At 42.4% G+C, this 20,404-nt stretch overlaps 1 protein-coding gene across 14 annotated transcripts in view; it reads right to left on the reverse strand.

Annotated features, from left to right (window-relative positions):
• Positions 1-267: 267 nt before the first annotated feature.
• The window catches only part of RALYL (RALY RNA binding protein like), a 581,991-nt gene continuing 561,854 nt past the window's right edge, over positions 268-20,404 (reverse strand). For 10 of the 14 annotated variants that reach the window (XM_074944176.1, XM_074944171.1, XM_074944167.1 and 7 more), the window contains one exon: positions 274-3,853. In XM_074944176.1, the coding sequence (XP_074800277.1) occupies positions 3,836-3,853 (18 nt within the window). In that variant the 3' untranslated portion in view covers positions 274-3,835. Of the gene's footprint in view, positions 3,854-20,404 lie in introns of all 14 variants that reach the window. The other 4 variants (XM_074944165.1, XM_074944175.1, XM_074944166.1 and 1 more) reach the window with 4 other exon arrangements.

Genomic DNA, 20,404 nt, shown 5'->3' on the forward strand with positions numbered 1-20,404 from the left:
CCTTTAAGAAATAAAATATATTAATTGTATCTATAAATGTTTTTTTCTAGACCTACAATTTAGCAGCAGAAATTATAAAACTGAATTAGTGAATAAATCAAAGAAAATATTTATTTACAGACATGTAGAGATATGTTACAGCATTTTTTAAAAAAAGGGTTACGAACCATTACACAGGTGTAAATGGGCAAAATGTTGAACACTTCTAACGTTAGTTACTTTTCAGTACTGTCTATTAAAAATACCACTGCTTGGTTGGAGCTATCTACATAGTTTTAGCACGATTATTTTTTCAGAACCAAGTAATATACTATGATTCTACACAAAAAAACCCCAGCAATGGTACTTAATACAAGAATTTACAAGAGTAAAAATCTTTTCCTTCGGATCAAGCTGTAAAACTAACATTCAGCAAATCTTTTCCATTCATGCAACTGCACAGGTTGAAATAGCAATCTTAGACAAATTGAGGGTGGGAGCCTATGTAGAAAATGATTTTAATATCCTAATCTAGGATGGTGTATAAATAAATTGAGAAAGCTGAATATTCACTAGCCAAATTGATTTTGACTCACAATGTTATACAACAAAAGTAGGTACTGCGACTTCACTCACCCCCAGTTCCCAAAAATGATCACTGGATGTAACTGTGGCTCTAGAGAACTACAACTACAAATGTCTCTCTTTATGGCTATAATATCATTTTAAATGTTTTAAAATGATGGTTTCTGGTACTCAGTTCATTCCCAGGGTAAAGTGATGCTGAGGCTGAATATTATAGCTCTGATTCTAATTTACACTGAGGTCCCTGGGCAGCTGACAGTGTAAAGGTTCCATAAAATGTTTGTAAATTACATTTACACTGCCAGAGTGGTGTAAAGGGGCATTAGTGTAAATGGGAATTAGGTCCTAAACAAACACTTACTGTGCTGCAAAGAATATGTAACACAAAAAAGCTAGTAAGCCAAGTGTATGTGACAATGGCAAGCAACTGTATACTGTATGTGTGACAGCCAATAAAGCATCAAGGCTTATTTAAAATACCAGCATTTCTTCAATTATTTGAATCTAATGTGCCATTAAGAAAGCTAAGAGAATATATTATACAGCACAGCAAACCCATAGCTTTCAAATGTAATAGTATCAATAGACCTCATCTTAGATGTTATTGTGCCAGAAAAAGTATACTTTCAGGAATAACATCGCTGTGTTGAACAGTGTTGTCTGTTGAGACTGCGAAATCACTCCTGTAAACACCAAAAACAGATGATGGCACATTAAGGAATAATGTAAAAACCTGGTGTGGTATTTTACAGTTCAGAGTACCCACTTAATCATGGTTTTGTTGGTGCTGAGCAGGTTCAGGGATTGCTCATTCAAACCATCTGTAATACAGAATTACAAATTATTTTAACTACTAGCCACAGTTCCCATAATTGATCTACTAAGAGGACATTCTCCATGATTTCAAAAAGTCATCAGCTCATATCTTTTAAGCCCTTACTCACTCCTTACTGAGGCAAAACTCCCACTGAATAGATAGGATTTGGATTTATTATTTATTTTTACTGTAAATCAAATAAGAACCATGGGCATTGTTATTAGTTTTTGCCGCTATAAAATGGGCATAAGATGGAATAGTTCTCTCCAGTTTTTAGTAAGTTTAGAGAATAACAACAAAAAGGACAATTATATCTTTAAAATACTTCCCTGAGGTATTTCAGTGATTACCAGACTATTGGTGTTATTTGGGTTAATATAGTGATTGTAACATTTTGTTTGGGTTTGCTGTGATTGTAATATAAAATGGGCCCTAGTCTGCATCCCTTATGTTGAGCAATAGTTACTCATAGTATTGTTCTCATTAAAGTAAATAGGCAAAACTCTGCTTTCAGTTAAACTGGTATAACTCTACTGATTTCAGAGGAATTATCCTGAATTTACACCAGTGTAATTGAGAGCCAAAATGTCTTGTTTTCTCTATACTCCTATTGACTTAAGTTCTCCACACAGTCAAGTGGAGCCTGGTGCACACTCTCCCTCACATATATTTAAAGGGTATCTCTCCTTTTTTATAACTGGCCCTTACCTAAAGCCAGTCTGGATACAGTCTTTGGGTCTTCTCCCATTTTCTTCATTGTGAGGTCACCATCAATTACTCTCCACCTCTCCATCACATGTAGCCAGTATCATCAGGTCTAGTCCAAAGCTCATTGAACTATAATGGGAGTCTTTCCATTGACTTCAGTATGCTTTGGATCAGGTCCCATGGAGAATGGTTGAAAGGACAGGACATAAAGTCATCTTTAGAAATGCTGTCAGTTTTGTTCAATGAAACATCAAGTACTGCAGGACAAACATGGTAGTGCAAGTCACATCTCTGTAGTTCGATATCTTGAAACATACTGCAGCAGAGCTCCACTTACTTGGATGAGATCTCTCTCCTGGCAACACGTTCTAAATGTGGCTACTTCTAAGCAATCCAGCCAGTAAGACTTTCCTTCTTAACTCTAGATATGCCTCATGACTCAACCTCAAGACCTGCCTCTCTCTTGCATAAAATGTTTTCTATCTCATATAAAGATGTGGATACTTCTTCCCTGTTATGAGTGTCTTCTAAACTGGTTCTCTGGAACCATGAACAGTCCTATCATGAGAACTGAGATACACTGAGAACAAATTGGCACTTTCTTTCGAGAAGAAGCAGTCACACCAGTGGCTAATATAGCTTAAGTGTACTAGAACACATTTGAGTATCACATAAGAGAAATAATGAATCAATTTTGTTTGAAAAGAAACATGATTTATTAAGAAATTATATATTGAATTCCCCTACAGCCTCTGTGAGAATGGATTATTCCAACTTCAAGCATGTGCAGAATGCTTGAGAGATTGAGGAACGGAACGATCCTATTGACTGAAAGTGAAACAAAACAATTGATAATCTACTGTAAGGTTTCAAATATTGGCAATATATAAAACATTCACCTGTCTGGAATACAGTTTGGATAGGACATTCACTGGCATGTAAACTGTTCCATAAGGTAACAACAAACTGCTTTGAGATAGTAACAGATACAGATGAAATAACTGTGCTAATCTATGGCATCACAGAGAGTGCTTGTTTGAAAAAAAGGGATTAATAAGTGGGTCTAATTTATAGTTTATCAATTGATCTGATATTTGACATATTTGCACTTTTTAGCAATTACAGTGAAATAGTGCATGAACAAAGCAGAACTATTACTTTGCCTTTCAATATTATCCCTACTAGTAAACATAATTATTTTAAACTATGAATATAATGAAAAGTAATGAAAAATACCACACAACATGACTGATCATACGTCTTTGATCATAACATGACTGTGTTTGAATTAAGCTATAAACATAGAAATGCAATATCAACTGACTTTAAATATGCTAAACAGTGAAACATGCTAATCATAAAAATAGCTTTTACAAATATACATTTGTATACCGTGTCTCTCACGCCTGTTAAATATGTCCTTCATATTATTATCATACAGTACCTTGGCCTTTAAGACATCAAAATTAAAAACAAATAATACCAATAATTAGCCAAAGAAAAACACATTTACAATCTAAACCATAAAAATCTGACAGTTGTACAGCTTAGAACATATAAGAAATGAAATTTCTAAGGTTTGAACAATAATGTCCATTTTAATAAGTAAAGTGAGTTTTCATACAAATTGAATCAAAGGTGTTGCTAGCCAGTAAGAAACCGCAGTTCACATTTCTGTGGGGGACTGGAAAGGGGAAGTCACAGTTTCTCTTCTCAGCCTTCAAGGGGCTCACACATGACACCTCATCACTTGATCTGTAGAAACTGAAAAATGAAACGTTTGCTTTAGTATGAAAACATGGGCTTTGTTTCAGCAGCACATGGAAAAGGCGTCAGGATAAACTGCAGAGGAAAGGGAACAGGGCAGCTTTATTTGGTCAAATCAGCTTTATTTATTTATTTACATGGTCAAATCACTCAGTGCAAGCATCTGACATTGACACTAAATTAATTACGTTTTTAAGCTAAAAGGAATGTCATGTAACTGCTACAATGGACAGCCGATACCATAAATACCCCTAAATTAGAATGCATTGCCCAGAATTAACTACACTGATTCAAGTCACAACCCAGCTCTTTGGTGAAGTACACCTCTCTTCAGTAGTTTATATTTGTAACAACAGGGAAAGGAAGAATGTATCTCAGCTACTTCGTGAGATAATGTAGAATACGTTGACCTGCATAATTACATGTATTCTAAATACACTGCATATGGCTCTCTATATTTTGCGTTTCATAACACTATTCTCCTACCTTTTTCCAAACTACTACATGCCACAAGGGGCCACAGCAATGGTTCCCTCAACCCACCCAGCAATATTGTTAACCTATCCAACTATACTCTTAGCCCAGCAGAAGCAGCTGTCCTATCTCGGGGCCTCTCCTTCTGCCCCTCCACCCCCACGAACATGATACAGTTCTGTGGTGACCTAGAATCCTATTTTCGACGTCTCCGACTCAAGGAATATTTCCAACACACCTCTGAACAACATACTAATCCACAGAGACCTCCCTACCAACACTACAAAAAGAAGGATTCTAGGTGGACTCCTCCTGAAGGTCGAGACAGCAAACTGGACTTCTACATAGAGTGCTTCCGCCGACGTGCACGGGCTGAAATTGTGGAAAAGCAGCACCACTTGCCCCACAACCTCAGCCATGCAGAACACAATGCCATCCACAGCCTCAGAAACAACTCTGACATCATAATCAAAAAGGCTGACAAAGGAGGTGCTGTGTCATCATGAATAGGTCGGAATATGAACAAGAGGCTGCTCGGCAGCTCACGAACACCACTTTCTACAAGCCATTACCCTCTGATCCCACTGAGAGCTACCAAAAGAAACTACAGCATTTGCTCAAGAAACTCCCTGAAAAAGCAAAAGATCAAATCCGCACACACACACCACTAGAACCCCGACCTGGGATATTCTATCTACTACCCAAGATCCATAAACCTGGAAATCCTGGGCGTGCCATCATCTCAGGCATTGGCACCCTGACAGCAGGATTGTCTGGCTATGTAGACTCCCTCCTCAGGCCCTACGCTACCAGCACTCCCAGCTACCTTCGAGACACCACTGACTTCCTGAGGAAACTACAATCCATCGGTGATCTTCCTGATAACACCATCCTGGCCACTATGGATGTAGAAGCCCTCTACACCAACATTCCACACAAAGATGGACTACAAGCCGTCAAGAACACTATCTCCGATAATGTCACGGCTAACCTGGTGGCTGAACTTTGTGACTTTGTCCTTACCCATAACTATTTTACATTTGGGGACAATGTATACCTTCAGATCAGCGGCACTGCTATGGGTACCCGCATGGCCCCACAGTATGCCAATATTTTTATGGCTGACTTAGAACAACGCTTCCTCAGCTCTCGTCCCCTAACGCCCCTACTCTACTTGCACTATATTGATGACATCTTCATCATCTGGACCCATGGAAAAGAAGCTCTTGAGGAATTCCACCATGATTTCAACAATTTCCATCCCACCATCAACCTCAGCCTGGTCCAGTCCACACAAGAGATCCACTTCCTGGACACTACAGTGCTAATCAACGATGGTCACATAAACACCACCCTATACCAGAAACCTACTGACCGCTATTCCTACCTACACGCCTCCAGCTTTCACCCTGACCGCACCACACGATCCATTGTCTACAGCCAAGCTCTGCGATACAACCGCATTTGCTCCAACCCCTCAGACAGAGACAAACACCTACAAGATCTCTATCAAGCATTCTTACAACTACAATACCCACCTGCGGAAGTGAAGAAACAGATTAATAGAGCCAGAAGAGTTCCCAGAAGTCACCTACTACAGGACAGGCCTAACAAAGAAAATAACAGAACGCCACTAGCCGTCACCTTCAGCCCCCCAACTAAAACCCCTCCAACGCATTATTAAGGATCTACAACCTATCCTGAAGGATGACCCAACACTCCCACAAATCTTGGGAGACAGGCCAGTCCTTGCTTACAGACAGCCCCCCAACCTGAAGCAAATACTCACCAGCAACCACATACCACACAACAGAACCACTAACCCAGGAACCTATCCTTGCAACAAAGCCCGTTGCCAAATGTGCCCACATATCTATTCAGGGGACACCATCACAGGGCCTAATAACATCAGCCACACTATCAGAGGCTCGTTCACCTGCACATCTACCAATGTGATATATGCCATCATGTGCCAGCAATGCCCCTCTGCCATGTACATTGGTCAAACTGGACAGTCTCTACGTAAAAGAATAAATGGACACAAATCAGATGTCAAGAATTATAACATTCATAAACCAGTCGGAGAACACTTCAATCTCTCTGGTCACGCAATTGCAGACATGAAGGTTGCGATATTACAACAGAAAAACTTGAAAACCAGACTCCAGCGAGAGACTGTTGAATTGGAATTCATTTGCAAATTGGATACAATTAACTTAGGCTTGAATAGAGACTGGGAGTGGCTAAGTCATTATGCAAGGTAACCTATTTCCCCTTGTTTTTTCCTCCCCCCCCCCCCCCCAGACGTTCTTGTTAAACCCTGGATTTGTGCTGGAAATGGCCCACCTTGATTATCATACACATTGTAAGGAGAGTGATCACTTTAGATAAGCTATTACCAACAGGAGAGTGGGTTTGTGTGTGTGGGGGGGGGGGTTGGGGGGAAAACCTGGGTTTGTGCTGGAAATGGCCCAACTTGATTCTCATACACATTGTAAGGAGAGTGATCACTTTAGATAAGCTATTACCAGCAGGAGAGTGGGGTGGGGGGAAAGGAAACCTTTTGTAGTGGTAAACACCCATTTTTTCATGGTTTGTGTGTATAAAAAGATCTTCTGTACTTTCCACAGTATGCATCCGATGAAGTGAGCTGTAGCTCATGAAAGCTTATGCTCAAATAAATTGGTTAGTCTCTAAGGTGCCACAAGTACTCCTTTTCTTTTTGCGAATACAGACTAACATGGCTGTTACTCTGAAACATGCCATTTATGTTGATCACATGCTTTAACACTGGGGGGCCGAGGAGAGTTCCTGTTATCTGGTTCATGAGTCTTTTCCCAGTTGCTTTCTAATAGTTTTAATATTATTATTGTGTGCATGCATTAGGCCTGTCCTGTTTATTAAGGATTAGATCTTATTTGTTTTAGTTAAATACCATCACTTTTTGGCTTCTATTGTGGCTTTTTCAGCAATATTGTTTTAGAGTGGGAATGTAGTGGAACTTCCTAAGGGTATTATGCCTGCAGATACCTGCCTCTGCAGACACTAGGGTCTTGGGATAAATACCCACTGAAGGTCATGAGAAGCTTTTCATTGACTTCAGATGGGCATTGGATCAGACCCTGTGGGAGCACTGAGCCACTAAACAGCTGCAACACCCATTAGAAGTGCACAGCAAGAGCTCCCATCTACAAGGGTTGGAAGATAGAAGTCTCCTCAACTGTGCAGAAAGTTTTGATTAAAACCAAGAATTTTCCATTTTTGTTGAAATTTTCAGCAGAAATTTTTAAGTATTCATTGAAAAACCAAAAAATCTTTTAAACTTTTTAAACTTTTTGACAAATAAAATTGAAACCTTTTGACCAAAACCTGAAAAATTTCAGACAAAAACTGAATATTTTTCAGCCAACTCTGGTTTACAGTGGAAAAGCTTCAGGTTTTTGGGTTTTCTATTGAAAAATCAAAAGTTTTAAAGAAAAGTAGATGCTTCCTGCAAACATTTATGTTGTATTGAAAAAAACACAATTTTCTGTTGAAAAGATCAGATGGAATTTTTTTTGACCAGTTCCACTCCCAACAGCACTGGCCCACGTCTTCTTAGAGCTGTGTAGCACTCCGGAGACATTATGCATTTTCACTCCCTCCTTATCCCCAGGGAGCATCAGCATTCTGGCTGTACCCAGCACAGGTAGACAGGGCTGTGGTGGAGGGTCCCCATGCCCTCCCATCCTTGTACAAAAGCACCTACCATCTGCCGCTCTGTTTTAAGTGAAAATGATATTTAAAAATATTATTCTCCACACGCATAGAAAAGTTTTTCATATCGCCCTATTTTTAGCACTGTATCCTTAGACAGACTTAACTACATGAAAAGGATTTTCAATCCTCCCCTAAGTCAGAGAGAGGCCTGATGGTTGTTAAGTAGCTATTCATCTTGTGAGAGGAAGAAAGCCTGCGATTCCACTGTGCACCCCATTAGCTCCAGAGACAGTTCTCCTTTTCTAGCCTTTTGTAGCCTCACTGCTACATTATATATGCAAAAGACAATAATTATCCAAGGAAGAAGAGAGACAGATTTTCAAATTATTTATTGAAGTTTTTTCCTTGCCATAAACCTTCCAGGCATTTACCTATCGCTAGTAATAAAAAGCTTCATTAGGTTACTATTATGAAGCAGTGCTGCTAACCATCTGGATCCAAACTGTGAATGTTGCTTTGCTGTCATTTAGAAACAATGGTAAAAATTTACCAGTCCCACAAGCAAAAAAATCTTGTGTTTTCTTTCAGTACATGGGCTTGTTATTTGTCTCTTGTTCTTAAAGGCTCGGAAGAAAGGTTAAAATGTTAGATATTCAAGCTTCTATTTTCTGCAGAATGACAGTCACCCAGGGCTATGATTAATCTAGTGTAATATAATACTAATTTTATTCTACTTCTTTCTGCTGAATAGTGTGTAATTTATCTACTGGCTTTATGGTAGCTCTGATGATATTAAAAACACTCATGATGATTAATGTTTTTTTTTAATCTTTTCATTTCCTTCCACTTATGTATAAAAAAAACCACCCTGACACAATAGAGAGGAAAATGAATTACATTCAAGCAAGCAATATGGCTTTCATTTGGTGTGGTTATAAGGGAACATATCAACCCCAAAAGCAAGATTCAAACATATTGCATTAAAAATTGGATAACATATAGCAGCTGCAGTCATAAATAATATCAGACAAACAGTAAATACTGTCCTACTTGTGATAACATCCCTTGGGAAAATGAAAAGTTGTTATGAACTATTTATTCCTTCATTTTCCTCCTGAAATAATTTGCCTTTGCTATTCTTTTTCTATATGGTTGACTTGTTGAGCATAGGATACTGGAGGAACTGTGGTCAGGCATGTACTGTATCTTAGTTTTACAGAATTATTGTTGCTCCTACAGTTCCAATGCATAATGACAGGTTTCAGAGTAACAGCCGTGGTAGTCTGTATTCGCAAAAAGAAAAGGAGTACTTGTGGCACCTTAGAGACTAACCAATTTATTTCAGCATAAGCTTTCGTGAGCTACAGCTCACTTCATCGGATGCATACTGTGGAAAGTACAGAAGATTTTTTTATACACACAAACCATGAAAATATGGGTGTTTACCACTACAAAAGGGTTTTCTTTCCCCCCATACCCCACTCTCCTGCTGGTAATAGCTTATCTAAAGTGATCACTTTCCTTACAATGTGTATGATAATCAAGTTGGGCCATTTCCAGCACAAATCCAGGTTTTCTCCCCACCCCCGCCCACAAACCCACTCTCCTGTTGGTAATAGCTTATCTAAAGTGATCACTCTCCTTACAATGTGTATGATAATCAAGGTGGGCCATTTCCAGCACAAATCCAGGGTTTAACAAGAACGTCTGGGGGGGGGGAGGGGTAGGAAAAACAAGGGGAAATAGGTTACCTTGCATAATGACTTAGCCACTCCCAGTCTCTATTCAAGCCTAAGTTAATTGTATCCAATTTGCAAATGAATTCCAATTCAACAGTCTCTCGCTGGAGTCTGGTTTTCAAGTTTTTCTGTTGTAATATCGCAACTTTCATGTCTGTAATCGCGTGACCAGAGAGATTGAAGTGTTCTCCGACTGGTTTATGAATGTTATAATTCTTGACATCTGATTTGTGTCCATTTATTCTTTTACGTAGAGACTGTCCAGTTTGACCAATGTACATGGCAGAGGGGCATTGCTGGCACATGATGGCATATATCACATTGGTAGATGTGCAGGTGAACGAGCCTCTGATAGTGTGGCTGATGTTATTAGGCCCTGTGATGGTGTCCCCTGAATAGATATGTGGGCACATTTGGCAACGGGCTTTGTTGCAAGGATAGGTTCCTGGGTTAGTGGTTCTGTTGTGTGGTATGTGGTTGCTGGTGAGTATTTGCTTCAGGTTGGGGGGCTGTCTGTAGGCAAGGACTGGCCTGTCTCCCAAGATTTGTGAGAGTGTTGGGTCATCCTTCAGGATAGGTTGTAGATCTTTGATAATGCGTTGGCAGGGTTTTAGTTGGGGGCTGAAGGTGACGGCTAGTGGCGTTCTGTTATTTTCTTTGTTAGGCCTGTCCTGTAGTAGGTGACTTCTGGGAACTCTTCTGGCTCTATCAATCTGTTTCTTCACTTCCGCAGGTGGGTACTGTAGTTGTAAGAATGCTTGATAGAGATCTTGTAGGTGTTTGTCTCTGTCTGAGGGGTTGGAGCAAATGCGGTTGTATCGGAGAGCTTGGCTGTAGACGATGGATCGTGTGGTGTGGTCAGGGTGAAAGCTGGAGGCGTGTAAGTAGGAATAGTGGTCAGTAGGTTTCCGGTATAGGGTGGTGTTATGTGACCATCGTTTATTAGCACTGTAGTGTCCAGGAAGTGGATCTCTTGTGTGGACTGGACCAGGCTGAGGTTGATGGTGGGATGGAAATTGTTGAAATCATGGTGGAATTCCTCAAGAGCTTCTTTTCCATGGGTCCAGATGATGAAGATATCATCAATATAGCGCAAGTAGAGTAGGGGCGTTAGGGGACGAGAGCTGAGGAAGCGTTGTTCTAAGTCAGCCATAAAAATATTGGCATACTGTGGGGCCATGCGGGTACACATAGCAGTGCCACTGATCTGAAGGTATACATTGTCCCCAAATGTAAAATAGTTATGGGTAAGGACAAAATCACAAAGTTCAGCCACCAGGTTAGCCGTGACATTATCAGAGATAGTGTTCTTGACGGCTTGTAGTCCATCTTTGTGTGGAATGTTGGTGTAGAGGGCTTCTACATCCATAGTGGCCAGGATGGTGTTATCAGGAAGATAACCAATGGATTGTAGTTTCCTCAGGAAGTCAGTGGTGTACACTGCACATCCACCAATATGATATATGCCATCATGTGCCAGCAATGCCCCTCTGCCATGTACATTTGTCAAACTGGACAGTCTCTACGTAAAAGAATAAATGGACACAAATCAGATGTCAAAAATTATAACATTCATAAACCAGTCGGAGAACACTTCAATCTCTCTGTTCACGCGATTACAGACATGAAAGTTGCGATATTACAACAGAAAAACTTGAAAACCAGACTCCAGTGAGAGACTGTTGAATTGGAATTCATTTGCAAATTGGATACAATTAACTTAGGTTACCTTGCATAATGACTTAGCCACTCCCAGTCTCTATTCAAGCCTATTTCCCCTTGTTTTTTCCTACCCCGCCCCCCTCCTCAGACGTTCTTGTTAAACCCTGGATTTGTGCTGGAAATGGCCCACCTTGATTATCATACACATTGTAAGGAGAGTGATCACTTTAGATAAGCTATTACCAGCAGGAGAGTGGGGTATGGGGGGAGAGAAAACCTTTTGTAGTGGTAAACACCCATTTTTTCATAGTTTGTGTATATAAAAAAATCTTCTGTACTTTCCACAGTATGCATCCGATGAAGTGAGCTGTAGCTCACAAAAGCTTATGCTCAAATAAATTGGTTAGTCTCTAAGGTGCCACAAGTACTCCTTTTCTTTTTACAGTTCCAATATGAGCCCTCTGGCTTTTGTACATGACCTATCCAGTGATGAGCTGCCAAAATCTTAACAACCGGTTCCCTCCTCACCCCACGAGGGGTCGTGGCCCGCCCCCCGGGACTCCTGCCCCATCCAGCCCCCTGTGTTCCTTGTTGCCCCCCCTGGGACTCCTGCCCCATCCACGCCCGTCCCCTGTCCCCTGACTGCTCCCAGAACTGGGCAGGAGGGTCTCGTGGACCACCGTAGTGGGTGCCCACCGCGTCCTGCCCCTAAGAGCCAGAGGGACCTGCCGGGGGGAGAGTTGGGGAGTCCCGGAGGTGCTTACCTGGGGCGGCTCCCAGGAAGCATTCGGCAGGTCCCTCTGGCTCCTAGGGGTGGGGTAGCATAGCTGGGGGGGAGCAGGGGGAGCGGCCACTCCGCCCACTGATCACATCAAAAGTGGCGCTTTAGGCACCAACTCCATAGGCGCCCCAGGGCTGGAGCGCACCCATGGGGAAAATTTGGTGGGTGCAGAGCTCCCACCGGCAGCTCCCCGCCCTGTGCCCGGCCCCAGCTCACCTCCGTCTCCTCCCCTGAATGCGCCACCCTGCTCTGCTTCTCCCCCCCGATCAGTTTCCCGCGAATCAGCTGTCCGCACGGGAAGCCTGGGAGGGATGAGAAGCAGGCGGCGGCTTCGTGCTCAGGCCCAGGGAGGCAGAGATGAGCTGGGGCGGGGAGCGGTTCCCCTGCGCACCCGCCGGGTTACCTGCTCCGGCCCGGGAGGCCCTCCTCGTGCCCCCCCCCCCCCGGGCCCCAGCTCACCTCCTCTCCGCCTCCCTGGGCCTGAGCACGAAGCCTCCGCTTGTTTCTCAGGCTGCCCAGGCTTCCTGCATGAACAGCTGATTAGCGGGAAACCTGGGGGGGGGGGGGGCGCGGAGAAGCAGAGCGGGGCGGTGCGTTCAGGGGAAGAGGCGGAGTGGAGGTGAGGTGAGCTGGGGCTGGGCGGGGAGCTGCCGGTGGGTGCTCTGCACCCACTAAATTTTCCTTGGGGGTTCTCCAGCGCTGGAGCACCCACAGAGTCAGTGCCTAAGGTGCCACTTTTGGCTGGTTGTTAAATTTAGAAGCCCTCATCACTCATCACCTATCCCAAATCCCATATCCAATTAATTTAAACTTTACATTGCTGTAATACCATGTACAGATCTGCAAGACCTAAATTAAATGTTAAAGCAAAAATCCATGTGAGAGCCTATTTGCATGGCAGGATTTACTGGCTCCAAAGTTTCCCAAACTATACTCAGCTAAAAACTATGGAATCAATCATGCGGAGTTGAGACTCCATGAGATTCACTCTGATTCTTCCACGGGAATAGTATTTAGTAGGTTTGCCCCTGGCCTTCCAGAAAAGAGATAGATTCCACTCCATAAATCCATGGATCTCTGTGAATCTGTCAGAGGCTAGACACATTTGTGTGGAACTTCTTTGCCTTCACACTGTCACTTGTCCTCCTTCTGCTCCTGGTTCTCTGCTGCCCTTGAACATCAAGAGCTACGCTGCAAAACTCTCTTCCTGCAGTTTGCACTACTGCATTATCCGAGGGGCTTTTTTGGGAGCAGGCAGCATTAAAATATGATTTATAGCAGCACTGATTGCAGAGCCTGTCCAAGAGCTGCACTGAATCAGTGAATCTTTTGGGTGTAGTGGGCACCCCCATCTCCAGCACAATTTGGGGCTGTACTGGTCATTTCTTTGTTTCTGTAGCAGAGCAGGTGTTTGTAGTCACTTTGCACTGCTTTACCTCCTGCTCCCCCCCGCTCCTTTTTGATTAGACTTTCTGCTGATTGAGTCTTGGTTTCTGCTGGCAGAACTGTGAACAAACCCTGCACTCTTTCTGCACTAACTTACTGTGTTGTATCCCACAGGCTTGGGGGCCGGAGAACATAGTGGAGAGAGACCAGTCAGCATGACCTCCCCAGTTCCCTCCAAAAGTGTGGAGTTCCTCTCTGGTGGGGCTCCCACAGGCTTGAGGGAAAGGCATGCTGCAGAAGCTGCACTCCCTCTTCTGTGCCCAGCCTAGAGCTGTAAGTGCAAGCTTCTCTGTGAATGCATAATTGCTGAGCATATGCCTTTGTTTAGAGAGTGTTAGAAGTGTGACATGAAAAAAAGATTGCAAAGATGTTCACAATTAAGATAATATGGGACATGTCTTCCACCACCTAGTCAGGCATAATGGGCGCATTCAGAAAGTGAATAGAGGGTAGGGTTGCCAGGTGTCCAGTTTCTGGTCAAAAAGGGCACGTGACAGTGTTGGCTCGGAAACACTGACCAGATGCCAAAAGTCTGGTTATCACCTCGGGGTGCTGGAACAGTGGGGGCCAAGCAGGCGCCACCCACTGCAGTGCAACTTCCTGGCTGCGGTGGGTGGCGCCTGCTTGGCCCCCACTTGGCTGCTGAGGAAGCCGGGGGCAGAGTGCTGTGATCATCTCCCAGCCTGGCTTTGCAGGCAGCAGGTGAGTCCTGGGGCAGAGGAGGAGAAGGGGCAGGCCAGCTCAGCTCAGCTACCTGCCTCTCTCTTGTGTTTTCGGACTAGAGAATGCATAGGTTAGGGGTGGGTGGACATTGCCTTAGATTTCTCTTCTACAAATAAATCATTATGGAGCCCAGTCTGCAAACACATCTATTCTTGTGAATAACTTTGGAGCCATTCCAATCTATTAATAAAGTACATATTATAAGCTTTTAAAAAGTTATATACTCTTCAGCGGATGGAATTGGCACAGTTCTTTTGATTTCTTTCCACAGTAATAATTTTGGGCCCAATCCTGCACATTTACTTACAAGAATAATCTTTGCTCATGGAACTAATCCTATTGATTTTAAATTGACTTCAATGGGATTGCTGATGTGATTAAGGAGTAGTCAGATGGAATTTGTTGGCATCCTTTCATCTATGAGAGACAGTGGTAATTGCAGCCTATGATGTAAATGGTTTGCAGTGTCTCATGTGACTGAATAGTCCAATCTGAGATTTGCATGATCTTTGGCAGTTATTGCAAATGTATGTATCTTGGTTGGGAGCAGCTTGCTTCCTACAGGCTCTTTTCTCTTCAAGCTGTAGGAGCCAGCTCCTGTCATGGACTTGGATACCCTGATGGAGACGATGGCACCACTTGTCACGATCACTTGCCAAGATTTCCCATTGGTCAGGATCAATTCCAAATTCCCTCATATTTTGCTTGCATGTGTCTTTATAGCAAAGCTTGGGATGTCCTGTTATTCTTGTTCCCTCTGATAGCTCCCCACGTAGCATGTCCTTGGGTATGTGTCCATCTTCCAACCTACTCAGATGGCCCAGACAGCTCAGTCGTCTTTGCTTGAGCAGGGCTGTGACACATGGTAAATTTGCCCTCTGAAGAACCTAAGTAGCTGAACTTTTGGAATTCTAGCTGGTTTGCATTTAAGGTGATTGAAGGATCTTTTGGAACCCCCTGTCCTAATACAACCGTTTTCTTGTTGCTGATGGTGAGAGCAAATGCCTGATAGGTACTTGAAATGCAGACCATGAGTTCTTGTAGATCTTCATTGTGGGCTATGTGGGCAGCAGCATCAGCGAATAGAAGTTCCCTGATTAGTACCTTTTTGACTTTGGTCTTTTGACTTAAGTTGTGACAGGTTGAAGAGTTTCCCATCTGATCTTGTATGGAGATAGACTCCATCTTCTATGTCCTTAAACACATAGTTCAAGAGTACCAAGAAAAAGATTCCAAAGAGTGTAGGGGCATGAAATAGGGTTTTCAGGATCAGGTCCTTGAACACGTTTCTGTCAGTTTCAACTTTTTCTTTTCAAAATATTCAAAACTATTACAGCTTGTTTAGTAACAATAAAATGCCAGTTTTAGTTTTAAAGGGGAGAGAGCAGCGAGCCATGAAGGGAGAATGGCAGAGGAGTGAGTGGAGGGTGGGGCCTTAGGGGAGGTGGCAGAGCAGTGGTGTCCGGTTTTTAGAAATTGGAAAATTCGCAACCCGAGTAGAGGGATATTGTGTAGTGTGCAGATGTTGGAAAATGTATTGTATGTTCGCCCTTAAATCACTGCCTGAGATAAATGTTTCTAACAAGCACGAGCACAGAGTTCACCTGCTGAAATACTACATCATTTTTTTGAGCATTATCATGGTGATATATGTTTAGAAATACATAGCATAGGCAGATAAATGGATAAACTACTCCTGAATACCTCACACGTATAAGACAAAAATGAGGTGCAAATCCTCAAGTGTCAGGGCCTTCCAAGTATCCTTGCTTAATTCCTAATCTTACTCTTTCTCTATCATTTCCTTCTGACCTCACGATACTACCATTCTCAAAGCTGGACTCCTGGCTGTAATGGGTTTTGTGGAGCTGGCAGCAGCCCTAGCAAATGCTGGTTAATATCTCAGAGCAGGCAGGCCTGATCCCCTGCCCTTATGTTTCTGGTCCCATCTCCTGGGCATTAGACTAGATGATCCTTGCGGCCCCTGTGGTTCCTTGTGGGCAGTGCCTGACTCCTTCCCCAGTGGCTGCTGCTGCCACTGGCTAAGTGTTGCCTGTGGTGAACGGGACCCTCACCTGCTGCCTCCTTCCACTTTCCCCTGCTCCCCCACAAAAGTCACAATAATGGTATGCTTTTTGGGTTGTTCCTCCTCAGTTTGCAGTCAGAGGAAAATCAGCTGTGAGGTGCATCCCCTTCTGCAACTATCTCCTGTTTTGTTCTCTAGCCTGTGGGGAAGGACCCCTGAGAATGCTGGGTCTACATCCTCAGACTCCATTGTTCTCCCTTCCAGCAAAACATAGCCTATTTCTTTTTTTCCTTCTTAAATAGATGTTACTGATTATGAAATGTGTTGTATTAACAGCCCTGGAATCTGAAGACCTAGGCCTATCTAGAGAACACATACATCATCAATTTAACCCTAGTCTATCCATGAATGGTCCAGAAACTCCTCTCCCACAGCCCCTAAAACAGAAAAAATCAGGGCACAAGCATTGTACAATGAAGTGAGCTGCCACTCTATTTATTTGGAGGGTCTCACACTTCAGTGCAAGACTGTAGGTAGACAAAATGGACAATCCTTCTCTCACCACCAGCACGTTTGCCTCACAAACACTTTGTAGGTAGAGACCATGTGCCTTTTTTTGTTAAAGTTACATTTAAAAATGGGAAAATGCCAATTCCTAATAGAACAAACATCTCAAACATATCTCACTCTATTAATAGTTTTCAATCTATAATTTTCTTCAAAATTAAAGTGAATTTGAAATTAAGCAAAACACATTTGGGCATTACTAATTATCATTGTTTATGATTAAGGCTACTTTTTAGTCATGGGTATTTTTAGTAAAAGTCACGGACAGGTCATGGGAAGTAAACAAAAATTCACGGCCTGTGACCTGTCCATGACTTTTACTATATACCCCAACTAAAATTTGGGGTGGGGAGGTGGGGGGCTGCCCAAGGGTGCCGCGGGTGCTGGGGGGGAGGGGGCGTCCCGGGTTCTGGGAAGGAGGGGCGGGTGGCAGCGCACGGCCCGGGACCCCCGCTGGTGCAGGGGGGAGGAGGCTTGGAGGGGCCGGCACACTCTGTAACTCTTCGCAGTCTGCTTTGGACTTAATTATGTTGAGTAATTTTGTATCATCTGAAAACTTGGCCACCTCACTGTTTACTCTTTTTCCAGATCACTTACGAATATGTTGAAAGCACTAGTCCCAGTTCTGATCCTTTGGGGACACCGCTATTTACCACTCTCCATTCTAAAAAGCTGACCATTTATTCCTATCATTTGCTTTTTGATTTTTAACTAGTTACTGATCCATGAGAGAACCTTCCCTTTTATCTCATGATAGCTTACTTTGCTTAAGGTGAGGAACCTTGTAAAAGGCTTTCTGAAAGTCCAAGTACACTATATCCACTAGATCACCCTTGCCCATGTTTGTTGATCCCCTCTGAGAATTCTAATAAATTGGTGAGGCATGATTTCCCTTCACAAAATCCGTGTTGACTCTTCCCCACCAAATCGTGTTCATCTATGTGTCTGATAATTCTGTTCTTTACTATACTTTCAAAGAATGTGCTTGGTACTGAAGTTAGGTTTACTGGCCAGGAATTGCCAGGATAGCTCTTGGAGCCTTGTTTAAAAAAATGACATTTTGTTAGCTATCCTCTTGGCATCTAGTTTAGCGATGGATTATTTTCCATCCATTTGCACACAGAAATATTTTAGCAAATGGTATCTTAACATCTTTGTTGAAAAGAGTCCTATGAAAACTTCCACACTTATAAAATCCTAAGCAGTAGCTTGGTGATCTAAACCTCAGGTTCTAAATAGCGTAACCAGTTCCCTGGGATGACAGATTCAGATCCTGACACGGTCAGCTCAGTCCTTCATCTTTCCCAGCTAACTACCATGCAATTTACTGCCTGTGGCTCTTTTGCATAATACCTTAATAATTGAGGCTTGGTCTGCTTTGTACAGATCCTGTGGCTCTTTATATCGATATAGGGGTTTGCCCCATTGTTTCTGGCCAGTTTTTCTGGGATCTAGTAAATATCTTTGGCAATACACATGACTATATAGGCCTGCATTTCATTTAGTTATGATGTCTACATAGTTTCTATAGTTATTTTTGAGTCACCTCTCTCTTTATGTCTGAATGCACTAATTATGGGCCAGATCCTTGGCTAGTATAAATTGACATATCTCTATTGACTTCAGAGTATCTACCAGCTGAGGATCTGGCCCACAGTCTAGAAAACATGGGTTTGTGTTTTACTGCTTGTGATATATCAATATAATGTACATAAATTACTACATTTTTCTATTCTTTTTTTTATTCATAGTTTTTTTTTCCTTGAGAAGAGTGAAGTCAAGAAGCGGGAGACATAAGAGTTTGTCTGGCACAGACCAAAATCAGTGCAATATCGGCTCAATTCTGCAATGTGCTAAGTGCCCTCAATCCCACTGAAACAAGCTGAAGTGAAGAACGCTCTGCACATGCCAGGATCCAGCTCTATGGAGCAGTAACTGTGCAGATGCCCCTGTGTTTCCTGAACCCCAAACATGAGCAAATATCATGCCAAATGCTGAGAGGTGCTGCAACTTGCGCTGAAGGCAATGATAATCCCATTTTAGCACCTCTCAGGATCTGGCCCATTCTAGTGGCATGAGATGTAAGTCAGTCTTTCTATTGGCATGCCAGCCAGCTCACTTTTAAGCATGAGCCCTGATAATGCTAATGGTGCAGATGAGGTGTTTTTGGGATTCAGAGTGCTGTCAAAAAGTTGTAAAAGAAAATTTTAGCTGCTTTAACCTCTGCTTGATATGAGGAGTGGGGATTCCCCAGTGTGAACCGGTAATCCAATCAGCATTAATGCTAAAGGTAAGAATTCCTGCCCTACCAGTGCCAAGGGAGCAGGACTGAATGGAGGGTTTAAACTTTAAAGAATTGCTGAAAATCCTACTCTAAGGCCACTCAACATGACTAAGCTTTTAATTTTATTTTTTAATGTTTCACTAATGTGAGGTTTAGGAAAGCGAAAGACTGAGAGAACTCATTTTAATTAAGGAAACATCTGTTAAACTTGCCCAGTTTTGTCTAATATTGAGGAAGGAATTGGAGAGGGGAAAAAATGTAGACATTGTAGGTAATGTAAAGAGCAAGGCAAAACAAAATGGTGGGAGAAAAAAAGGGGTGTTAATGGGAACAGGTAGTTGAAAGAGTCTGGAATGATGTTAGAGAGTCCACAATAGGCCCAGGGGAAAGGAGAAGGAATGAATGGAGAGGAAGAGGGACGGGACAGTAACAGTACTGAGTAATAGGAAGGTATTGCAGGTGGTGGAGATACGGTCCTGAATGAAGGCAATCAAAAAAAAAAAAAGAAAAAGAAATAGGGAGGTAGATTGTTTTGACACTTGCCTTGGAAAAGGGTGGGTTTGAGAGTGTGATCCTGGTGGACAGAGAAGAGAAGTAATGGCATGAAAGAGCAAGCAAGATTTACCAGAACATTTGGAAATGAGAAGAGAAGCAGGACATAAATTTAATAGTATATTTTAAACAGCTTCTCTTAGGCTCTTTCCCCATTAATACTTATTTTACCTATACATGACAGTGCATAATAGCATTTATCAATTTTATTCTATGAGATTTTCAAGAGTTTTTTCTATTAAACTTAAATGACAAAAACTGAAATGCTGGATTAAAGATTGCATTGTGCTATGTAAATGTAGAACCACTGGGTGCACTCACTTAACTCTCTGTTGTCACCTTCTTCAGCTCTGCCCCTCACAGTCTGTGGGCCTCCATTCCTCTTCCCTTATTGCAAATGCAGCCTCCTTCTTCCTCTTCTACTCAGTTTTCAGCTTTTGTATCTTAATGATAATTTGATTAGCTCTGGCAGTGTGCTAGATATTTTTCAGAAGTTAGAATAAAACTTGATCTTTGTAACAGTAGCTACTGGAGTCAGTGTATACTGACCTTTGTCATGTGACATGGATGTTGACTTTATTATCCTGAACCAGAT

Source organism: Natator depressus, chromosome 2, assembly GCF_965152275.1.
Source record: "Natator depressus isolate rNatDep1 chromosome 2, rNatDep2.hap1, whole genome shotgun sequence".
NCBI lineage: Eukaryota > Metazoa > Chordata > Testudines > Cheloniidae > Natator > Natator depressus.